This window comes from Copadichromis virginalis, linkage group LG5 (assembly GCF_057382275.1).
Source record: "Copadichromis virginalis isolate Kocher_CV1m ecotype Utaka linkage group LG5, C_Virginalis_male_GT1.1, whole genome shotgun sequence".
Taxonomy (NCBI): Eukaryota; Metazoa; Chordata; class Actinopteri; order Cichliformes; family Cichlidae; genus Copadichromis; species Copadichromis virginalis.
In genome coordinates this window covers 12,738,130-12,760,782 of record NC_140622.1, presented here as the reverse complement: position 1 = coordinate 12,760,782, position 22,653 = coordinate 12,738,130, and the positions used below count along the sequence as shown (strand labels likewise).

General features: G+C 40.1%; 1 protein-coding gene across 2 annotated transcripts in view; it reads left to right on the top strand.

The window, feature by feature from the left end:
• Window positions 1-8,246: 8,246 nt before the first annotated feature.
• Window positions 8,247-22,653, top strand: part of LOC146709041 (inter-alpha-trypsin inhibitor heavy chain H3-like) — a 40,197-nt gene continuing 25,790 nt past the window's right edge. The window contains exons 1-14 of one of the 2 annotated variants that reach the window (XM_085456004.1): window positions 8,247-8,372; window positions 8,941-9,045; window positions 9,173-9,709; window positions 9,900-9,929; window positions 10,183-10,206; window positions 13,921-14,075; window positions 14,227-14,331; window positions 14,428-14,590; window positions 17,550-17,660; window positions 17,765-17,893; window positions 17,997-18,110; window positions 18,193-18,361; window positions 18,471-18,596; window positions 18,709-18,890. In XM_085456004.1, the coding sequence (XP_085312130.1) occupies window positions 9,596-9,709; window positions 9,900-9,929; window positions 10,183-10,206; window positions 13,921-14,075; window positions 14,227-14,331; window positions 14,428-14,590; window positions 17,550-17,660; window positions 17,765-17,893; window positions 17,997-18,110; window positions 18,193-18,361; window positions 18,471-18,596; window positions 18,709-18,890 (1,422 nt within the window). In that variant the 5' untranslated portion in view covers window positions 8,247-8,372; window positions 8,941-9,045; window positions 9,173-9,595. Of the gene's footprint in view, window positions 8,373-8,940; window positions 9,046-9,172; window positions 9,710-9,899; window positions 9,930-10,182; window positions 10,207-13,920; window positions 14,076-14,226; window positions 14,332-14,427; window positions 14,591-17,549; window positions 17,661-17,764; window positions 17,894-17,996; window positions 18,111-18,192; window positions 18,362-18,470; window positions 18,597-18,708; window positions 18,891-22,653 lie in introns of those variants that run through there. The other variant, XM_085456005.1, reaches the window with a different exon arrangement.

Genomic DNA, 22,653 nt, shown 5'->3' with positions numbered 1-22,653 from the left:
CAGCCATTTAGCATTGTGGAGGACAAAGGATTTAAAAGATTTGTTAAATCATTAAATCCTAGCTATGTTCTCCCCACTAAAAAGGTCATAAAAGCAGTGAAAATTTAGTTTTTACAGAATAAAATGTGGGCAGGACTGAGGCTCAAAGCCTCAGTGTGTAGCTGTCAATACCTCAACGTTACAAAAGCACAACTACTGTCCACACCCCAACCACACCTCACCTCACTGTATATGATCATTTCCATTTTAAGCATTTCCAAATGATCATTTTCCATACTGCCAGTATAAATATACAAAGTATGCTGCCATCACTACAATATAGATGTTTTACACACTCCTTTTGTTGTTGACATTTACAGGCTGTGTGCAAAAGGCCACAGTCTTCAAATTCATGCCAACTAATATTTTTACATCCAGTAGATGTCCTACTAGAGCAAATGAAGCTTCAAGACACTTTGCGCTGGGGTGAACCAATTGGATGAAAAGCTTCAGTGCGTCATGAAGCTTCATCTGCCCATCACTACTCAAAAGTGTAACAAAACTAGGAATACAAAATACACTTACACAGCCAGAACACACAGCTAGATAAGGGTAGATTGTGACACGGAGACAGAGAAACACAGGGCTTAAATACACAGAGGGAGCAATCAGGGAATGGGTAACAGGAGGGAAACATAGCTGGGGCAAATCAGGACTAACGAGACAAAGGAAGCAAAATCAGATGCATTTACATGAGACACGGACTTAGAAAGTAAAACAGGAAACATAACACAGAGACGAGAACTTGACAAGGGGATACAGCTGACAGGGGAGACAGAACAACTAGAGAACACAGAGACATAAACCATAAGACAGAACTCAAAGAAACCAAAGACTAGAAATAATATAATAAACTCAAAACCCTGGGTCAACGACCCAGGCATCCTAACAACTGTGGATGTTTGTTCACACACACTCCCTCCACAATGTTTGGAACCTTTGTCAGTGAATACAAAGGTTTAGCTTGGTGTTTGTAGAGTTGACTTTTTACTCTCATAATCTTCATTTGACAAGTGGTAAAACTGTAGTTGTAAAGAAATACAAAATAGAAAAACTAATCTGATTTACATAAATCCTGCATTATGAAATAACTCAAAATAAGATTTTGCATCTTTCTATTAACTTGAGCAGCAGTAATGATCATCAAAGCAAATGCTTTTTAATACGTACAAATCGACCTTTATGAGCTACAAATAAAATGTATTTTTTTAACAACTACTGTTATTTATGCTTTTTTAACATCTTTGTCATGCAATATATACAGTTATGCCTGAACAATGTTTCAAAGATGGCTGTGGGCAGGGGCGATTCTAGGATTAGAGCTTTGGGGGTGCTGAGCACCCAGAGAGCTGCCCAACTATGGACTGGTTCTTATATAGCGCTTTTCTACTCTTCTGAGCACTCAAAGCACTTTACACAACTTGTGCATTCACCCATTCACACAAGCACATTGTTCTAGGTGCTTTCTAAGTAACATTCACACATTGCATCGGTGAGCAATTTGGGGTTAATATTTTGCCCAAGGATATTTGGCATGCAGACTGGGGGAAGCCAAGAATCGAACCACCAACCTTCCGATCTGTAGATGACCTGCTCTACCACCTGAGCTACAGCCACCCTACAGCCAACCAGGCAAGATAAACTTTACACGTCACGATGATACTTCTTCCCTGTCAATCCCTGCATCCTTAAATGTCTCCAGTTGTCCCAAGTTCTCTATGACTGTCTCCTTGGTGCATTTAAACCCCTGTTCCTCCCTGTCCTCGTCGTCTGTTGTCTTCTTCTCCGTTATCAGTAATCATAATTTTACCATCTCTGTGCAAGTCTGCAAATTTCTTTATTAAATCATAAGATAAATTCATCAAGTCTCTCTGTGCCTGGGTCCTCATCACAAAACATGACATCACTGTTTTGTACATTTTAACAATTTAATCCCACATTTGTGAAAGAAAAACAAAACACCTATTTGAAAAGTCTGTAACAAAACCATCAAATCTGATAAAGGTTATTTAAATGCTGCAAAAGAAGAATGGATTGGAATAAAAAAAAAACATATCCTAACCTTAATTACTGCGGGAGAATAATAAATGATGCTCATAGTGAGTAAAAAGTAAACTGACTGCATTTTTTGGACAGAGATTCACTTTTAATGTGTATGTATAATATAATACAGATACATAAAAAACACTCCCAAAACAGAATAAATTATTACAAATAAATTATTACAAAATATTAATAAAAAAAACTATAAAAATGGAGGCAACTTTGCCTGTGGTACAATGTATACAATGTATGAAAAAATCTTTACTGCAGATACTAATTTTACTAATTTAATAATACTAATTTTGTGTTGTAAGATTTATGAGTTTCATGCTTTCATAGTGGTACTTGGGAGAGCTTGACATTTTTATCAGGTAGTACACACTGTAAAAAGTTTGAGAAACACTGAAAAGGTAAGTGTCCTTTTGGAAAACATTTAAAGCTGCTGTACAGAATCTTTTGAAACAAGCTTAAAACATTTTTAGAATATAAACAGAGCACTCTGCTTCTCTTTACAGCTCCTCACTCCACCAGGGCACCATTTGGCACTTTCTGATAGTGTGCAAATGTGATGTACGTACTGCGTAGGGCTGGGTATCGTCACTGATTTCTAGAATTGATTCGATTCCGTTTCACAAGGTCCTGAATCGATTCGATCAACGATTCGATTCGATACAATTCAATTCGATTTGATTCAATTCAATTTGAATCTGGGAAATTTTGCCTCAGACAGTCAGAAATATTATAATTCAAATCAGTACGTTTACATATTTTTGTATCTATAAAAAGGAAGCTGACACTTGCGAGACTTTATCAAAGGTGTGAGCATCACAGCAGATGCCTTTGTGTCAAAGTAGCTGAAGATAAAACACAGAAAAACATGAAGGTGGTTTTCCTGGGATTTTTAAAAAATATTCTGCAGTACATCAAAAACGAAAGAAAAACATTAATCAACATATGAACATTACCTCTGAAGTTACAGCGGTTTTATTAGAGACATGGCTAAGCATTTTGTATTTTGCATAATTTTAAAAAGTTTAGATTTGTTCAGTATTGAACGGCAGAAATTAGGTTTTCTTTTCGGAAGTAAGTAAAAGGAAAAAAAAAACATCGGCCGACAGCGCTGTAAATAACGGTAGTCTTGTGCTTAACAAGCAAATGAATAATGCAGAAAACAAATTTCGGGGATAGACGGGAAACTGTTCTTGAAGTACAGAGAGAGAGAGAGCTGTGCATGAAGTGTGATCTTATTGTGGTGGAAGCAAAACAGCAAAAGTATGACAATGTTTATGTGAAGCTTAGTTTGGATCTTCTTTTGCTGCTGGTTCAGTCAATATTGTTTGGAGAGAGATAAAACGAACAGCTTTAGAATCAGCGCAAAAAGGGCGTAAACACAAAGCGCGGATCCGCCGAAACATCTGAATCAGCGAGCTGTCAGCTTTCAGCCCCGACCGTGTCCGTGCCGTCGGGTGAGAAAGGCGACATCTCACTGATTCTGATCCGCGGTCCGCTCTTTGTGTTTACGTCTTTGTGCAGAAGCCATGTACCTGCTCTCATTTACTGTTTTAAATGTTTGGTGGTTGTCAGAATTTTGTGACGTTTCACCTCAGATTCTGGAATTTTGGGAAAAATACATTTATATATAAAAAAAATCGATTCAGGATTTTAATGAATCGATATCACGTTATCCAAGCCAGAATCAATTTTAATCAATGAATTGATTATTAAAATCCACCCCTAGTACTGCGGCAGTCATACAGACAACTGGACGGTCCAAAAGTTGGCCTACCTATTACTGGCTGAGGTTTTAGTAGAGTTGTGGCTGAACTACATAAAAATATATCATTAATTTTAATCTCCCCAATCAATGATAATGTTATGTTGGAATGTTGTTAAAGAGGGTCAAAAATGTTTCAACCCAGTTTTTTTTATTTAGCAGATTCTGTATAGCACCTTTAATATAGGGGGAACACAACTTCCAGGTTTTTTCTCTTTGTCAGTTTAACAGTTTCTGTTTTGCCTGTCACTGTTCCCCTGTCTGTTTTCTTACCTGGTTCTTACTTTCCCCTCACATTCCCCTCTTTCCTCTCTCCCTCTTTGGACTGACAATCATACACAAATAGATTGCATACAATTAGATGAAAAATTACATTAATATAAAAAAATACTATTAAGATCACTAATGAAAAAGTCCTCTCTCAGTGTACTTTCAACCAAAAGGCAAATAACCAAACCACATCTAATAAAAGATATAATTATTCAAACACTGATCCAACATTATTCCTGATTCACGGATCATTTGATTTTACACTTTTACTTGAATGTGGCTCCTGTTTTTGAAAAAAACTTCCTTATATCCCTTATAAACCTGGCTGTCTCTCTGTACACACACACAACAGGAGTTATAAGGTTAATGGGCATTCAGTCAGTTAGCTAGTTAGTATCCATTTCTAACAGGACAGTGGTAACAACTTTAGGCTACGGACAATTTTAAGTTTTAGATTTTAAATAGGCTGTATACATTTCAATGGGAGCAACAGGACGGTCAAATGTCGCTGATTTTACTACAGAGCAGGACGGATTGTAGGGTAGCCAACATTGTCGGAAAACACGTTTTCAACACTGCAGGTTACCTGGTGTAATGTTTTTCAGCTAAAAAGAAACATGGTCTGACTCCTTCCTAACTATATAAAGAGTAACTGAAGGTTAAATGTAGCTAGTTTTAAGCCAGGCACTTACACATCCACTCAGCTGCGTCTCAGCCACCATCACTCTGGCAAAAAGGACGCTAGAGCCAGAGTAGGGGAGAGCTGGAACAAACCATTTTGGGAGGGAGGGGGGTTATCTATACTTTTGTTGTTAAAATGTTACGTCTCAACCAAGTACTGTATGCTTTTTATATTTTTAGTAGTGTGTCACACAAACAGCAAATATTGTCAAAAAAAAAAAGTCGAAAAAGTAAGAAATCTTTGGGGGTGCTTTGATTCATGCCCCAAAAATGGGCTAAAATCGCCCCTGGGTGGAGCTCCAGGGCAACGGAAAGCCACGTGACCGTCACAGCGGGGTGGTACAAAGCCCTGCACTGCACTATAGATTACATTAGATTAGATGAAACTTTATTTATCCCTCGGGTGGGTTCCTCCGGGAAATTCAGTTTCCAGTAGCACAGCACCAACAGAAGTTGCAGAATGTGAGCAGAAATATACCATATATACACATTTATAAATACAGAGAATGCAAAAGAGATAAATAGAATAAATAGGAATAAGAATACAAGGGAACGGCACATTTTAAGTATTGTGAGTCTATTACACCGTTGGATATTAACAAAAACTATTGCACAGTGAAAAGGCACTACAGCTACTTGTTCCCCCTCCTCTGTCCCCGTTTCCCCTCCAGCGAGGAGTTAAACAGTTTGTTGGCGTGTGGGACAAAGGACTTGCTGGTCCTTGACTTTGGGAGAAGCAACATGTCACTGAACAGACTCCTCTGGTCAGTAGCGGTTTTTGATACGGGCGACACGTTTGCGAGGTGCGCCTGCTGCTTGCGGCACCGGGAGGAGAGGGCGGGGCGGCGGGGGATTCTCTAGCTGGCTGGAGCAGCATCTAATAACCAACTCGCAAAATAAAACAAAATAAAAACAAAACAACAAACACGAAAACACCAGACATTATGATACAGACTTATAATTTGCACCGATGTTTTTTCAAAATTCTTTAGCCCTCGGTGCGCCTGCTCGCTGCTGAAGTCAAAGTAAACTTTATTGTCATCTTCGCTACATACAGTCCAGTATATAGAGAGACGAGACTAGGCTCCAGTTACAGCAGTGCAAGTAAACAAACAATATATATAAGAAGAGTAAGAAAATAAATATACACTTTAGGGACCAGGGGTAAAGGGATCAATAACAATTTAAAATTTATAATTTACAGTTTGATGATTTAAAGTCTCACACACAACCCGTCGAAAGGGGAGGGGGCCGGCTGCTTCCAAATAGAGCACATTTCATTCATAATGATGTAAATCCAAGTCCATTATGTATTCATGATTTGAATCCTAGGTTGTGTGAAATCCCAGAAATAAACCTTAGACAAAGCAAATCTGTGAACTAAGGTGTAGGTCTATTAGGTTATGTTGTGGTGATCCTCGTGTTGGGGGATTTGTGTTCATACTGGAGTGCAAAATTAAAACCAATGGAAGATAGAAAAGAAAAGTTCAAAGCCATCAGGTCCTCAGTTTAGAAAAAAGGGAAAACAAGAGGAGGAGAAACGAGCAAAAGATACAGGTAAGCAGATGTGTCATTGGATAATGGCAGGTCATCCTGAAACAATCAGAATCAGAATACTTTATTAATCCCTAAGGAAATTATGTGGGTTACAGTTGCTCCAAAAAGAAATGGTAAAAATACTAACAGTAACAGACTAAATTCCAAACAATACATTATGTTACAGATTTTAAAATTCAGTATGGTTCCGACAACAGTTTTATGTTAATGTATAATCCTTGATATGTTTTGTGTGTGTGTGTGTGTGTGTGTGTGTGTGTGTGTGTGTGTGGGGCGGGGGGGGGGGGGGGGGTTCGCCCGGGGCGCGAAACAGGCTAGGACCGCCACTGCCTCTGGTTGTTTATGGCTCTGTGCAGAGGATGCAGAGGCTGCCCAGCATGGTCCATAATGTCCATATTGCACCTTAACTTGTTTTTATATAAGTGCGTGGAATGAGTCTTCAGTTGAATGTTTTTTAATAGGCAAAAAATACTTAAATAAGTAAATGGCGAGTAGAATTTTTGTCTTTTTTTTATTTTTGCTGATCCGAAAATTGATCCGATCCGTGACTTTAAAACCGTGATCCGATCCGAACCGTGAGATTTTTGATCCGTTGCACCACTATGGATAAGTGTAAAAAAGTTTTGAACATTTTGAGGTGTTTGGTTGGGAAGGATTGGGGCGCGGATAGGGAGTCCCTGAGGGCTATATACACTGGATTGATAAGGTCAACGTTAGATTATGGTTGTCTGCATATAATTCGGCAGCAGACACTTCTCTTAGCAAGCTAGATTTGATTCAGTATCAGGTGTTGAGACTTTGTACAGGGGCATTTAGGATGACTCCCACTGTAGCCTTGCAGGTGGAGATGGGGGAAATGCCACTAGGGTTGAGGAGGGAACAGTTTAAATTGACATATTGGGCAAACTTACAGGGTCAGGGGACGGGTCACCCTACATTAGATGTACTTAGAGCTTGCTGTGAGATGGGCAGTAGGGAGTTAAAGAGCTTTGGATAGGTGGTGGGGGGAAGAGCTAGGGAACTTAAATTGGACCACTTAGACATATGTCGGTGAGTGCCTGCAATCCCTCCATGGATACTTCCTGAAGCAGCTGTAGATTTTTCTTTGAGAAGAGTAAGGACGGGGCAGGTGGTCTACACTCAATTCAGGGTTTCATAGATCAGTATTATGGGTATGTGCAAGTATATACGGATGCTTCAAAGAATCCAGCTAGTCAAGTGAGGGTGGCAGTAGTAATTCCGGACTTTATGGTAAAAATTGGGAAGAGGATTAATAATGGATTGTCTGTGTTTACAGGAGAAATGATAGCGATTCTATTAGCAGTGCAGTGGGTGGAAGATTTTAGGCAGGTAGATGGCAGAAACAGTGGGAAGAAGACAGGAGGGGAAGGTGGTTATATAAAATTCAAAGGGGGGTGGGAGTGAGGAGATCCACAAGAAGGAGTAGGCGAGAGGAGGTGGTGGTGGTGTCAAGACTGAGATTTGGGCATACGGGTTTGAATTCCACACTGTTCTTGATAGGGAAACATGCATCAGGGAAATGTGATTATTGTGGAGCGGATGAAACTTTGGAGCATGTTATTTTGCAGTGTCGGAATTATATGGTAGAGAGGAGACGGTTGGTCCAAAATCTCAGTAGCATTGCTATGAAACTTGATCTTGTAGAGTTACTGCAGAAGGAGTCAGGGGATAAATGTTATCAGGCATTGTTTCAGCTTTTGAGAGAAGGAAGGTTGTTTGGGAGGATATGAAGTGGGTTTTTTTGTTTGTTTTTATTTTGTTTTGTTTTTTAGCGTGATTTCTGTCCACACTCCATACCAGTGGTGTCGGTAATGCACCATGCAGTTGTTTGCCAACCGCCAATAATACGTAAAAGAAGAAGAAGAAGAAGCGGAAAAAAGTGCGAGAGAGAGCGTGAGAAAAATAAAAAAAATAAAAATCCATTGGGAGCGGTTTCGCGTCGCTCACTTCAAAGATCTGGCTCTCCTCACTATTTCCCCTGTTTATAGTAAGTGCCATGCACAGATCTGTATAAACGTGGCAGCATGTGTTACTGTTGCTTATTAGCCCATTATCATTGTTCGTTGTAGCGGAAGATGTGAATTGCGGACTGTTTTTGCTGAAAACCTCTGTTGTTGTGTATGCTTGTTTTCGCTATTACTCCGCCATATTGTGTGAAGATTTTTTTTCTGTTACTGTCTGTAAAAGTTAACTACTGAACGACATGCAGTACTTAAAGTATTATTTCATTGCTGTGGAAAGTTCGTGACTGTGTCAGCTAACATCTGCAAGTTAAAAATATGTTTTTGTCCGTTAATGTTATGTAAAGTATTGTCACTATATACAGACGCGTGAGAGTGAGAGCTGCGTGTCCGTGCCATTCTTTCACTTCTCCTCACTATTTCCCCTGTTTTAGGGAACAACATTGGTCTGTTTCCTCTCTAATCATTCTGACAGTTTTTATAGGCCAGTCCTTCATTTCACAACTGTGCTCCAAAGCTGAATTTGTCACTATCATGCAGTCAATTTATGTGCTTTACATCCCTCATGTCAATCACCATCTTTGTGCCTCACAGGAAAATTGAGGGTCATGTGTTTGTCGGAGAGGTGAAGGAGAAAGAGAAAGCTAAGAAACGGTAGGAGAAGGCTGTTTCCTCTGGACAGACTGCTGGACTCGTCAAGTGAGTCGTCCAGATGAACCAGAAAGACAGATTGTACAAATTAACTGGAGCTGTTAATGTGTGATAGTGTGATAGTCTTGTTGTTGTTGTGTTTTTACTTTTTTAATTTGTTTTTATTTGTTTACAGGGCTTCTGGAAGAAAGCACTGTAGTTTTCAGTCTCTGTCAATATGGTTGGGGAAGCCTGCAGTCAGCTGAGCCTGAAGAAGTCACTTGGATGAGTGATGAAACGTTTCTCCCACTGAAAACGTTACGTCCAGATGAACAGAACCAACTTTTTCAGATTTCTTTCTTGATCTTGAAACCATGGATGTCGATTTTATTGTCACTTTGCTAAGTGTTTAAATAAGTGTCGATTGGATTCACTCTCCCAGACTTCCACAAACTAGCAAATATTATCTTTGTGGTTCACAGCACCTCACAGCCTCCTGGACACTGAGCTTAGGGCAGCTGGTCAATATAGGAAAACACACAGATACGTGTCCCTCCCACAGGACACTGAGAGTTTTGCTCTGCACTGAAGTCAGCCAGTGTTCAGTCAGAGTTTGATCATGTCTGGACTGTTGGGTGTTCGCCTGCTGCTGCTGTGGGGCTGCGCCTGCCTCTGGCTGAGCAGCTCAGCCTCAGGAGCTCTGGTCATCTCCAGGCACGATGAAGCCATACAGGTAACGTCAAACACTTTTGTGATATGAAACTGAAAAAACATTTTGGTATGATTTTGACAGCATTGTCCTCAGAAAGTAGTCCTGTAATTTAATTTAAAACAACAAAGCAAAACTTAATCACAAACTGTCTGAGTTTTTTCTTAAAACTTACTTCATGTATTCTCCATAATATCCTGTGTGTGTATTTCAGGAAAGAAGAGGAGCTGCCAGATCACTGCAGGTACTTGGCAAACGATTCGCATTAAAAAAAAACAAGGCAGCACTAAGATCTACATTTCCATCGTATATTTATGTATTTGTCAGTTTACCAGTAGATATGTCTTAAAAAATGGTGTGATCTGTGTTATGAAGTTGAGCTGATATGATGCAGTACTAGAAACTGCAGTTTAACAGTGATTTAAACCTAATGAGGTGTTTTCACTAAGACAAAGAGACTATGTGTGAACTGAATCTATCGCCCTTTTTTCTTACAGAAAAGAAGTACAAATGAAGCAATGGTAAGAAATGTATCCATTCATATTCCTGGTGATGATAATGGTGATGGGAGATAATTGATTTAATTCAGATTAACAGATCAGATTCATGGAGAGAAACCTGCTTGTTGTTCTCGATGGGATGTGTGGATAAGCTCACAGGGACCTGAAGTGATGGCTGCCAAATAAACTGTGTGATCAAAGTGTAGTGTCGGGGCTGCTGATTAATCTGTAAAGATTTCTCCTGTCTTCTATTACTTTCCCCAAATGAGCAAACTCATTATAACAGCCTCTCATTAGGGCTGTGCGATATGACCAAAATCTCATATCCCGATATAAGAATTCTATCGTCCCATAACGATATAAATCACAAAAATTTAACATTTTCTGTAAATTCTGTGAATCTCGGGCAGCTCGACTTGCGTGAAGCATTTCCAGCTGCGCGTCCTTTACCTGGAGTCGAGTGTTTTAACCGATGCATGAAACGATACATTTTTAGATATAAGTTGTAACTGCCGCTGTTTTCTTTGTATTCATTAGACGGCGTGCTGCGGGGAAAAGCCTGTTCTAACGTTTATGAAAAGTCCCAACAGGATCTTGAGCTTTATTGTGAAAGGTTTATGTGGAACATAAACAAGTGGACACGCGAAGGTGTTACCGTCGCTGTTGCTAACGACAACGCATAAAAACAGGCGCTTGTCCGTCAGTAGTGTGGTTATATTAAATATAAGAGAAAGAGAGAACTTTAAGAAATTAATATAGTCACTACAGTCAGTGGCGTGCCAGCGGGGTGGCCTGGGGGGGCACAGGCCATCCCGCAACCAGGCTGGCCACCCCAGGTGCCACCCCGAAGCTAAAACAATAAAATTCAATGAAATATCAAATGTACGATTTATGTTTTCACAGTGAAGCTCAGATATCCGATTGTAAGTGAATGCAGCATCGGCTTCTGCACTATGAGCATCATGTTAGCAAAGGAAGGAGAGCCGGCACCGCAAAAAACAATTTTTCGGCAAAAGATTAACAAGTTAACATAGCTGGACTGGCCATCGGGCATTTACCCAGTGGCCTGATGACTTTTTTTTTTTTTTTTTTTTGTAATGGCATGAACAATGACAGGTGGTGGGCTGGCCAGATGCTGGCCGATGTGTAAAAATAACTCAGTTGTTTGGTGGTGGCTATGGCGGAGCTTCCACAGAGGCCAGCAGGTGGATGAGGGAAGGGGAGGCAGGAGGAGGAGAGACCCGAGGAGGCCGCCGGCCCAAGTGTCAGGTGAACTGAATTTCAGGTAAGAAGTTATGACCTGCAGTCTGTCTGGGTCAGATATAAACCAAGTTTAGGTGGAGTTTATTTTCGTTGTGCTGACTTTTTACAGTCAGTTACAATAACTTGTTCTGCGTGCTAGCTAGTATGACGGAGTTTCTATACAGCTGGGTGGGTGCTATGATGTTATTGATAGTGAACTTTATTTTATTCATAAGGTTAGTTAGTAGAGTTGCCAACGGCTCCTTAAAAAATGGAATGGTCCCTCATTCAGAGAAAATATTACATGTTTCGTATTGAGCTGAGAGGGGACGCAGTTTGTCCCGTACTTCAGCTAGAATGAAAAAAAAAAGACACAAAGCTGGAGTTATTCTGTGTCTTTGCTGCACAGCTGCCTCTTCTTCTCTCATTCTCTCCCCCTCCCTCTCGTGTTCCTACTTTAATCATGAAACTGATCAATGATCAGCTGATCGGCTTTCCTCTCTTGTTTGTTTATCGCCCACTTTGCGCCAGAAAGAGGAAACCAGCGTATTTCCCGCTAAACAACAGCAGCATGTTTAAGCTTGATCAGCTGTTGTTAGAATTTATTTAATATTAATTTCTAGTATCAGCTGATGTTTGCTGGAGCCACAGCTGTAAAGCTGCTGGTCATGATGTCGGTTTGGATATCTGGTGAGAGGGAAACATGAAGATGAAACCAGGAGATGTCCTTACTGAATCATCAGAGCTGAACAGGTGATGGAGAAACAGGTTTACCTTTTAGGTGACATGAATGAGTTGAAGGGAAGTTATGAACTGTTTCTGAGAGACAAATAACACCAGGATCCTTTTCTAAGTAGCTGACAGCTGATAGCTGTGCAGGGGCGGATCTAGCAAAGTGTTTCCAGGGGGCCAGGTAGGGCATTAACAGGGAGAGGGGGGCACAAAGAAATACTTTACTTTCTTATTCTCATTTAAAATGTCTCACTTTTATTAAATAATTATCTGAATCTTGCAAACAAAGTTTTTATCTGACATAAAATGTATAGAAATCATGCATATACCAACAAGACTGTACATCACTGTCACAACAGCATTTGTTTTCATTCAAAGGCTTTATGGCTTTAATACATGGTGGGCCGGTCTCTAGTCAAAATGCCCGGGCTGATTTTTTTTTTGTCCCAGTCCAGCCCTGCAGGTTAATACTGGCAGTGTCACCATGCCAGCTGACTGTATTTCATCATCAGCCAGTATTGTTCTTTATACATCAATATTACCAAAGTTTACCATAAGGCAGCATAGAAAGTATTTACTTGCTTTCAGGTTTTATTCAAATGTTAGTCTTTTCAGTTGTTTCCCCACTTTTTCCTGTTTCAAAATCAAACACCAGTTTGTGAGAAGATTATCTTCTTTTTTTAACAGGCAGATAAAGTTTTGCATTGGCTAATTTGCCCAATTGTATGTTAAAAATGTTCGTATTTTAATATTCAATAATGTTTTTGCCCAAAACATATGTGCACTATATCTCAGTAAATATACTATGCAAATATTGCTGTCCTTGAATGCTGAATAAACACTGACAAAGCACTGATTGTATCTCTTGTACTTTATCGACGCAGTATCTAAAAACCGTAGTGGTTAAAATCTCATTCTAATAAGCGTTAAAAGCGCATTCGGTTATTAGGTTTATAGGGTTATTGAATTATGGTTAATGGTTGGTAGAATTGTTTTTAACATTATCTGCCAATTACATCTGCCACCCTTCTCCAAATCTGTGCCCATACCTGGCCCCCCCAACAAAAATTTTCTAGACACGCCACTGACTAAAGTGACCATCAGAACGATGGAAAAAATATTGCCGTCAACAGTTTATTTTGCGACACCACGAAACAAACGACAGCGTAAAATGAAACGATAGATGTTTTTATATTGTCATCCGATATGTATCGTTATATCGAACAGCCCTACCTTTCATTACTTTGAAAGGCTTTTTTAATTCAAACACTACACTTGATATAAACTAGACCTCATTAATGTATAAACAAATAGGAATATGTGAGTTACCAAAGGTCAGTTTGGCAAAAAAAATCCCACCCAAAACAATGCTGCAACATGAAAGGAGAACGCAAACTCCTTTAAACAGCAGGTGGACATATTAAGCTAGTCCATCCAGATGAACAGCACACAGGTAAAATTTGTAAAATACTCTCAGCTCAGTTTAGTGATGTGATACAAACAAGGAGTGTTTAAAAAAAAAAAAAAAAAAAAAAGGGTCAAGAGATTATAAATTGTACATTTATGCAACACCTGCTGCTTTTGTGAAGATCTGAGCAGAGTAACAATTGTGTTTTAAACAGAAAATAAAAGGGCAGCTCTTTTCTTATATGCTGATTCATTACACATGTGAGAGAGTTGATTTAATTCAGATTAAAAAATCAGATTCATAGAGAGAAACCCATTTTTATCTTCCTACATTTCCTTCTGTCTCTGTCTCAGGTGGAGGTGCACAGTGTGACAGTGGACTGCACTGTGACCTCTTGTTTTGCCCACACTGTCATGACCTCCAAGGCGTTCAACAAAGCAAGCTCGTCACAGGAAATCTTTTTTGAAGTGGAGCTGCCCAAGACTGCTTTCATCACAAACTTCAGCATGTTAGTCTGTTTCCTCTCTAATCATTCTGACAGTTTTATAGGCCAGTCCTTCATTTCACAACTGTGCTCCAAAGCTGAATTTGTCACTATCTTGGTGTCCATTTATGTGCTTTACATCCCTCATGTCTATCTCCATCTTTGTGCCTCACAGGGAAATTGAGGGTCAGGTGTATGTCGGAGAGGTGAAGGACAAAGAGAAAGCTAAGAAACAGTACGAGAAGGCTGTTTCCTCTGGACAGACTGCTGGACTCGTCAAGTGAGTCGTCCAGATGAACCAGAAACACAGATCATGTAAATTCACCGGAACAGCTCTCAGATATCTCTGCGACATTTTTGTTGTTGTTATTTCCAGGGCTTCTGGAAGAAAGATGGAGAAGTTTTCAGTCTCTGTCAATATTGCAGCTGAAAGCAACGTGACCTTTGTCCTGACATATGAGGAGCTCCTTCAGAGGAAACTGGGCCGATATGAGCTTTTGACCAGAGTCAAACCCAAAACACTGGTTCAGGACTTTCAGGTGAATCCAGGTTGCACAAACATGCAGTCAGCTGAGATTGAAGAAGTCACTTGGATGAGTGACGAAACATTTCTCCCTCTAAAAACGCTAGGTCCACACTAACAGAATCCACAAATGAACTTTTTGGGATTTCCTTACCTGGATGATTGAGCATGCATTAAGACAGGGGTCACCAACACGGTGCCCGCGGGCACCAGGTCGCCCGCAAGGACCACATGAGTCGCCCGCGGGCCTGTTCTAAAAATAGCTCACCATAACAACTTACCAGTAAGCTGCATCTATTTTTATTTTTTCTTGCTATTTTTTTTTAATCACAATTGCATTGGTGTTAATTTGTTAGAGATAATATATAAAAAAATGTTTATTATTAAATATTAGATCATGATCTAATATTTATAGTGCTAGCTGGTCTCCACGGAAACAGTTGCCGTGAAGACCAGCAAAGGCAAAGGTGAGGAGATGAGGAAAACATGGCGGAAAAAAGGAAGAAAACATAATTTTCACAGTTAATGGGAGGAAGAGTTCTTTTTTTACCACTGTGAAAGATTCATGCGTGTGTCTCATTTGCGGGGCAACTGTGGCAACAGCAAAGCGGCACAACGTGGAGAGACATTTCCGAACGTGTCACACAAGCTACCATGCTAACTACCCAAAGGGCAGCACACTGCGAGCGGAAAAGGCCCGCGAATTAAAGGCAGGTTTGAGCAAACAGCAGTCTTTTTTCACGAGACCGGTGAAAAACTCTCAAAAAGCAACCGAAGCCTCATTTAGAGCTACACATTTCATGATTAAGAAAAAGAAGGCATTTTTAGACGGGGAGTATTTCAAAGAAGCAATGATGATAATTGCAAAAACTGTGCTTAAAGACGAGAAATATGGAAACGATGTAATCTCCACTCTCTCTGATGTCCAGCTGGGGGCAACTACAATTGTTAGAAGAGTGTCGGCTATGTCCGGGAACTTGGCCGATCAGTTGGATCAGGATCTGGCAAAGTGCAGTTGGTTTAGCATCCAGTGTGACGAGTCCGTCGACAGCAGCAGTACAGCACAGCTGATGGTCTTTATCCGGATGGTATTTGATGGTTTCTCCACAAAAGAAGAACTTCTGACACTACTGCCGCTAAAGACAACTACGAAGGGAGTTGACATCTATAACGCGGTGAAGGAGTTTTTCGCGAAGAAAAAGGTACCGTTGGAAAAGCTGGTATCAGTGACTACCGACGGGGCTCCTGCTATGATCGGCCGACATACGGGATTCATCGCTCACTGTAAAGGTGACACAGAGTTCCCAAACTTCATGCATTACCACTGCATCATTCACCAGCAGGCGTTATGCGCAAAGGTGATCGGCTTCGAGCACGTCATGACTCCCGTCGTGAAGATCATAAACAGCATCCGCTCCAGAGCTAAACAGCACAGAACATTCAAGGTGCTATTGGAGGAGCTGTCAGCTGAATATGGTGACCTGCTACTACATACGGAAATCCGATGGCTCAGCAGGGGACGGATTTTGCTTCGTTTTTTGTCACTTTTGGGTGAAATCAAGGAGTTCATGCAATCCAAAGGGGAAGACACATCTCTGCTGGAGGACACTGAGTGGACACTTGACCTTGCGTTTTTAACAGACATTACTGGGAAACTGAACCATTTGAACTGTGAGCTGCAAGGCAAAGGTAAGACTGTTGCTGACATGATAAGTGCTTTAAATGGATTTAAAGCCCAGATGAACATTTTCTCTGTGCATTTACAGAGAAAAAAGGTGCTGCACTTTCCCTCTGTGCAGATGGTGCTGAAAGACAATGCTTCTGCATCTGAGACTTTTGACAAAGTTGCAGAAAAGTACACTCAAGTCATAAACTGACTTGGTCAAGAGTTTGAGAACAGGTTTTGTGACCTTGATCAGCTTGAGCCATGTGTCTCATTTGTTTCCAATCCTTTCATGAATGTGGACACAACATGCATTGCTGAGCAACTAAGTTCAATGTTCAGCTTGGATGCTGGACAGGTGGAAATCGAAATTGTAACATTGCAAAATGACGTCCACCTCAAAGCCTATCTGGGTGCACCAAACTTTTGGTGCCTTGTTGACACAGAAAAGTACAGTGGTGTGTGCACAGCAGCTATGAAGGTTGCCAGCCTGTTTGGTTCAACCTATCTTTGTGAATCAGCCTTTTCTGACATGAACTTCATCAAGAACAAACACAGAACACGCCTCTCCGATGCACATCTGCAAGACTCACTCAGAGTTGCAGTGTCAAGTTATACCCCAGATTACAACACACTGGTGAACAGCATGCAATGCCAGGTTTCCCACTAACAGACAAAGAAAGCCATATTAGATGTTCTCAGTGGCAACATTACAGTGTCATGTCAAAGTTGAATTTAATTATTGAAAAACAAATGTGTTTGTTAAGTGTAACATGTGACAATTTGCTTTAAAATGCTGCCAATTTGGTGAAAAGTTCTGTAAAATTTGAAAGTTGATTTTTTTGTATGTTACATACATACAAAAATAATGTATGTAACAGTGCATGATTTGTTAAAATTTGTTAGTGGCAAGTGAAAATGTTGTAGAAGTGATCACTTCAAAATGTAAATACTTGCAGAGACATATAGAAATAAAGCGTTGCATATTGATATTTATGTTTCCTACCTTGTTTCCTACTTGCATTCTTTATAATTATGGTGAAAAATAATTAACATAATTAGTGTCCGTACATAGATGAATATCATTAATTATTAATGATAACACATAATTAAGTTAAACTGAGGAAATTTGTTATTTGAGAAGTGTGTGTCAAACTGGTAGCCCTTCACATTAATCGCTACCCAAGAAGTAGCTCTCACTTTCAAAAAGGTTGGTGACCCCTGCATTAAGACATTTTAACCCCCATAGGGTGATTTCCTGATTTACATTAGAAATGATCTCTTGTCTCCATGTTTGCCTTTGTGGAAACAGATTGTGACAAACATCTATGAGCCTCAGGGCATTTCTTATGTTGACGCCCATGCAACCTTCCTCTCGAATGAGCTGCTCCCTCTGGTGGAGAAAACTGTCACAGACAGAAAGGTACCTTCATACAATAATAAACCTTCTGATTATTGTGCTGCATTTTATTGCACGGTTGAATCTCAGTTGGGATCATAATTGTGTATGTATTATTCCCTTTTCAGGCGCATATCTCCTTCTCACCAACCATGGAGCAGCAGAGGAAGTGTCCAGGTTGTGATGGAACACTTATTGATGGAGATTTTATTGTCAGCTATGATGTGAAGCGAGAGAAGAACCTTGGGGACATACAGGTCAGTGAAAGCTTCAAGTACTGAATAAGATCAAATTGAAAAAGTGATTTATTACACCATTGTTTTAAAATTCATTACTTTTTGGAATCTGTCTCTTCTTCAGATTGTAAATGGATACTTTGTGCACTTCTTTGCTCCTGAATTACCTAAACTCCCAAAGAATGTGGTCTTTGTAATTGACATAAGTGGATCAATGAGTGGAAGAAAGATGGAGCAGGTAAGAAGTTGTTCTGACCCCTGATGTGCTTCTAATATGTCAAAGTTCACGTGGACACACGTCATCCTCTGACTCTTTGTAGACAAGAGAAGCTATGCTGGCCATTCTTCAACAAGTCCATGAAGACGACCACTTTGCCATCATCCTGTTTGATTCTGTTATTGAAACCTGGAAGGATTCACTTACCAAAGCAACAAAGGAAAACATAACTGAAGCCATGAATTACATCAAAAGAATACATAGCAGAGGAGGTAAGAAATACAAAAAAACAAGTAAACAAAACAAAAAAACAAACACCTAACAGCACAAAAACATTAATAGTTTATGCATTTTAAAACATGAATTGTGTTTTTCTTTTAGCAACCAATATTAATGATGCAGTGTTGACTGCTGTACACATGCTGGTCAAAGACAGACAGATGGAGAGGCTACCAGAGAGAAGTGCTGATATGATTATATTACTGACTGATGGAATGCCAAATGAGGGTAAGTATGTAGAGTGCAAACATACCATAGGCTAGATTATGTTTGTTCAGCATTTAACATTACATTGCGTTTAGCATTTTTATCATTGTGTGTTGCATGCATGCATTTTTAGGAGAGCGCAACACTGGCAAGATCCAGGAGAATGTGCGTACAGCTATTGGGGGAAAAATGTCTCTGTACTGTCTTGGATTTGGAAATGATGTGGATTATTCCTTCCTGGATGTGATGAGCAAACAAAACAAAGGCCTGGCCCGCAGAATCTTTGAAGCTTCAGATGCTGCTGCTCAGCTCCAGGTGCGAGTTCCTCTTCCACACTAATCTGTGTAGCTCCCTTATTTAGAAACCTTTAGATAATAACTTCTTCCACAGTGTAACCTCGTGTGCTTTATCCAAACATACTTTCTGCTAAATCACCTGCAAATTATAATTAGAATAAATGCAGCCTGTTTGTAGCTTTGGAAACCAGAATCACTGAGTTGGAATCCCAGCTCCAGACCCTTGAAAATCCTGCAGCTAGCCAGAGCCCTGTAGTCCATGTGGGCAACGATAGCTTGGCCATCGTTAACAGCCCCCCAGCAGCTTGTACAGAGCAGCAGCAGTGATGGGATTTCCGGCTCTTTTTAGAGAACTGGCTCTTTTGGCTTGACTCACTAAAAAGAGTTGGCTCTTTCAGCTCCGAACCGGCTCTTCAGGTTGTTTTGTTGCTTTAATTAATTTATTATTAACAATAATATAAAATTATGCACAAAAGGAATTACTAATATAAAAAAGTGGGTTTATTTATATATGTTTATATATAAATATATGCGGTGGCCCCAGAGACAAAACGCGTACAAACTACAAAAAGCACATACAAATTCTAATGCGCATTTCTAGCATTAACTGAACTTCCAAAACAGAGCTATCTAGATCACTTAAATTATACAATTGAAAGCATATGTGTATTGTTTGTGTATTTATACACAAGCACTCATATCAATCAGTCAATCAATCAATCAATCAATCAATCAAGGCTTTATTCGCCACGTGCAGGTTGCCCTGCTGTGAAATAGCATCACATGGGGATACAGGTCGGAGATCGGTAGCGTTACAGAAAAAACACTGAAATATACACTACAATGGGAAAGTACAAGAGGGAAAAAAAGAGACCTCCACTCATGCTGGGCTCCTGGGAGGACAGCATGAGAACAGGAAACAAAAAAACTCCTCTGCACAAGGGACCAGGAAGCAGAGTTGCAGTCTTACACGCCTCTCTGCAGCTTCTCTCCTCCTGCTACCCCCCCCAAAAACCCGTCTCCATAGAGACTGTGTCAGCTCCCAAAAAGACAAAAAACAAACTAAAAACCAGCAACAAACAACTTAAACATAAACAATTACAAAGAAAGAACAATACAGTATCCACATCTGAACCAAAGAGTAAAACAGTGAAATGTAGATTATTAAATATTAGGTCTCTCTCCTCCAAGTGACTTAATAATTGATCAACAAATTGATTTACTCTGCCTTACAGAAACCTGGTTGCAGCAAGATGATTATGTTAGTTTAAATGAATCAACACCCCCGAGTCATTCTAACTACCAGAAATCTCGAAGCACAGGCCGAGGGGGCGGTGTGGCAGCAATTTTTCACACCACCCTATTAATTAATGAAAGACCAAGACAGACTTTTAATTCATTTGAAAGCCTGATGCTTAACATTGTCCACCCCAGCTGTAAAACTCAGAAACCAGTCTTACTTGTTATCATCTATCGTCCACCTGGGCCTTACACAGAGTTTCTGTCTGATTTCTCAGACTTTATATCTAATTTAGTTCTGAGCTCAGATAAAATAATTATTGTGGGTGATTTTAACATCCATGTAGATGCTAAAAATGACAGCCTCAACATGGCATTTAATCTGTTATTAGACTCAATTGGCTTCTCTCATTGTAAAAGAACCCACCCACCACTTTAATCACACTCTAGATCTTGTTTTAACATATGGCATAGAAGCGGAACATTTAACAGTGTTTCCTGAAAACCCTCTCCTGTCTGATCATTTCCTGATAACATTTACATTTACAATAATTGATTACACAGCGGTGGAGAGTAGACTTTATCAAAGTGGATGTCTTTCTGAAAGCGCTGTAACTAAGTTTAAGAATATAATCCACCCACTGTTATCATCTTCAATGCCCTGTACCAACATAGAGCAGAGCAGCTATCTGAATACTACTCCAACAGAGGTCGATTATCTTGTTAATAATTTTACCTCCTCACTACGTACGACTCTGGATACTGTAGCTCCTGTGAAAACTAAGGTCTCTAATCAGAAGTACCTGACTCCGTGGTATAATTCTCAAATACGTACCCTAAAGCAGATGACTCGTAATCTGGAGAGGAAATGGCGTGTCACAAATTTAGAGTATCATCATTTAGCCTGGAGAAATAGTTTGTTGCTTTATAAGAAAGCCCTCCGCAAAGCCAGAACATCTTACTATTCGTCACTGATTGAAGAAAATAAGAACAACCCCAGGTTTCTCTTCAGCACTGTAGCCAGGCTGACAAAAAGTCAGCTCTTTTGAGCCAACCATCCCTTTAACGTTAACTAGTAATGACTTCATGAACTTCTTCACAAATAAAATTTTTATCATTAGAGAAAAAATTACCAGTAATCATCCCACAGATGTAATATTATCTACAGCTATTCTTAGTACCATCGATGTTAAGTTAGACTCTTTTTCTCCAGTTGATCTTTCTGAGTTAACTTCAATAATTACTTCCTCCAAACCATCAATGTGTCTTTTAGACCCCATTCCTACAAAACTGCTCAAAGAAGTCCTGCCATTAATTAATTCTTCGATCTTAAATATGATCAACCTATCTCTAATAATGGTAAATGGTAAATGGCCTGCATTTGTATAGCGCTTTTCTAGTCCATAGGACCCCAAAGCGCTTTACACTACATTCAGTCATTCACCCATTCTCACACACATTCACACACTGGCGATAGCAAGCTACATTGTAGCCACAGCTGCCCTGGGGCGCACTGACAGAGGCGAGGCTGACGGACACAGGCGCCACCGGGCCCTCTGACCACCACCAGTAGGCAAACATGGGGTTAGTATCTTGCCCAAGGATATTTGGCATGCAGCCTGGGATCGAACCACCGACCTTCTGATTAGTGGCTGACCTGCTCTGCCACCTGAGCTACAGCCACCCCGGCACATAATCGGCTATGTACCACAGGCCTTCAAGCTGGCTGTAGTTAAACCTTTACTCAAAAAGCCATCTCTAGACCCAGCAGTCTTAGCTAATCATAGGCCAATCTCCAACTTTCCTTTCATATCGAAAATCCTTGAAAGAGTAGTTGTCAGACAGCTAACAGATCATCTGCAGAGGAATGGTTTATTTGAAGAGTTTCAGTCAGGTTTCAGAGCTCAGCACAGCACAGAAACAGCTTTAGTGAAGGTTACAAAAGATCTTCTTATGGCCTCTGACAGTGGACTCATCTCTGTGCTTGTCCTGCTAGACCTTAGTGCAGCATTCGATACTGTCGACCATAATATCCTATTAGAGCGATTAGAACATGCTGTAGGTATTACAGGTACTGCACTGCAGTGGTTTGTATCATATCTATCTAATAGACTCCAATTTGTACATGTAAATGGAGAGTCCTCTTCACACACTGAGGAGTTCCACAGGGTTCAGTGCTAGGACCAATTCTGTTTACATTATACATGCTTCCCTTAGGCAGTATCATTAGAAGACATAGCATACATTTTCACTGCTATGCAGATGACACCCAGCTCTATCTGTCCATGAAGCCAGATAACACACACCAATTAGTTAAACTGCAGGAATGTCTTAAAGACATAAAGACCTGGATGGCTGCTAACTTTCTGCTTCTTAATTCAGATAAAACTGAGGTTATTGTACTCGGCCCTGAAAAGCTTAGAAATATGGTATCTAACCAGATTCTTACTCTGGATGGCATTACCGTGGCCTCCAGTAACGCTGTGAGGAACCTTGGAGTCACTTTTGACCAGGATATGTCCTTCAACGCACATATTAAACAA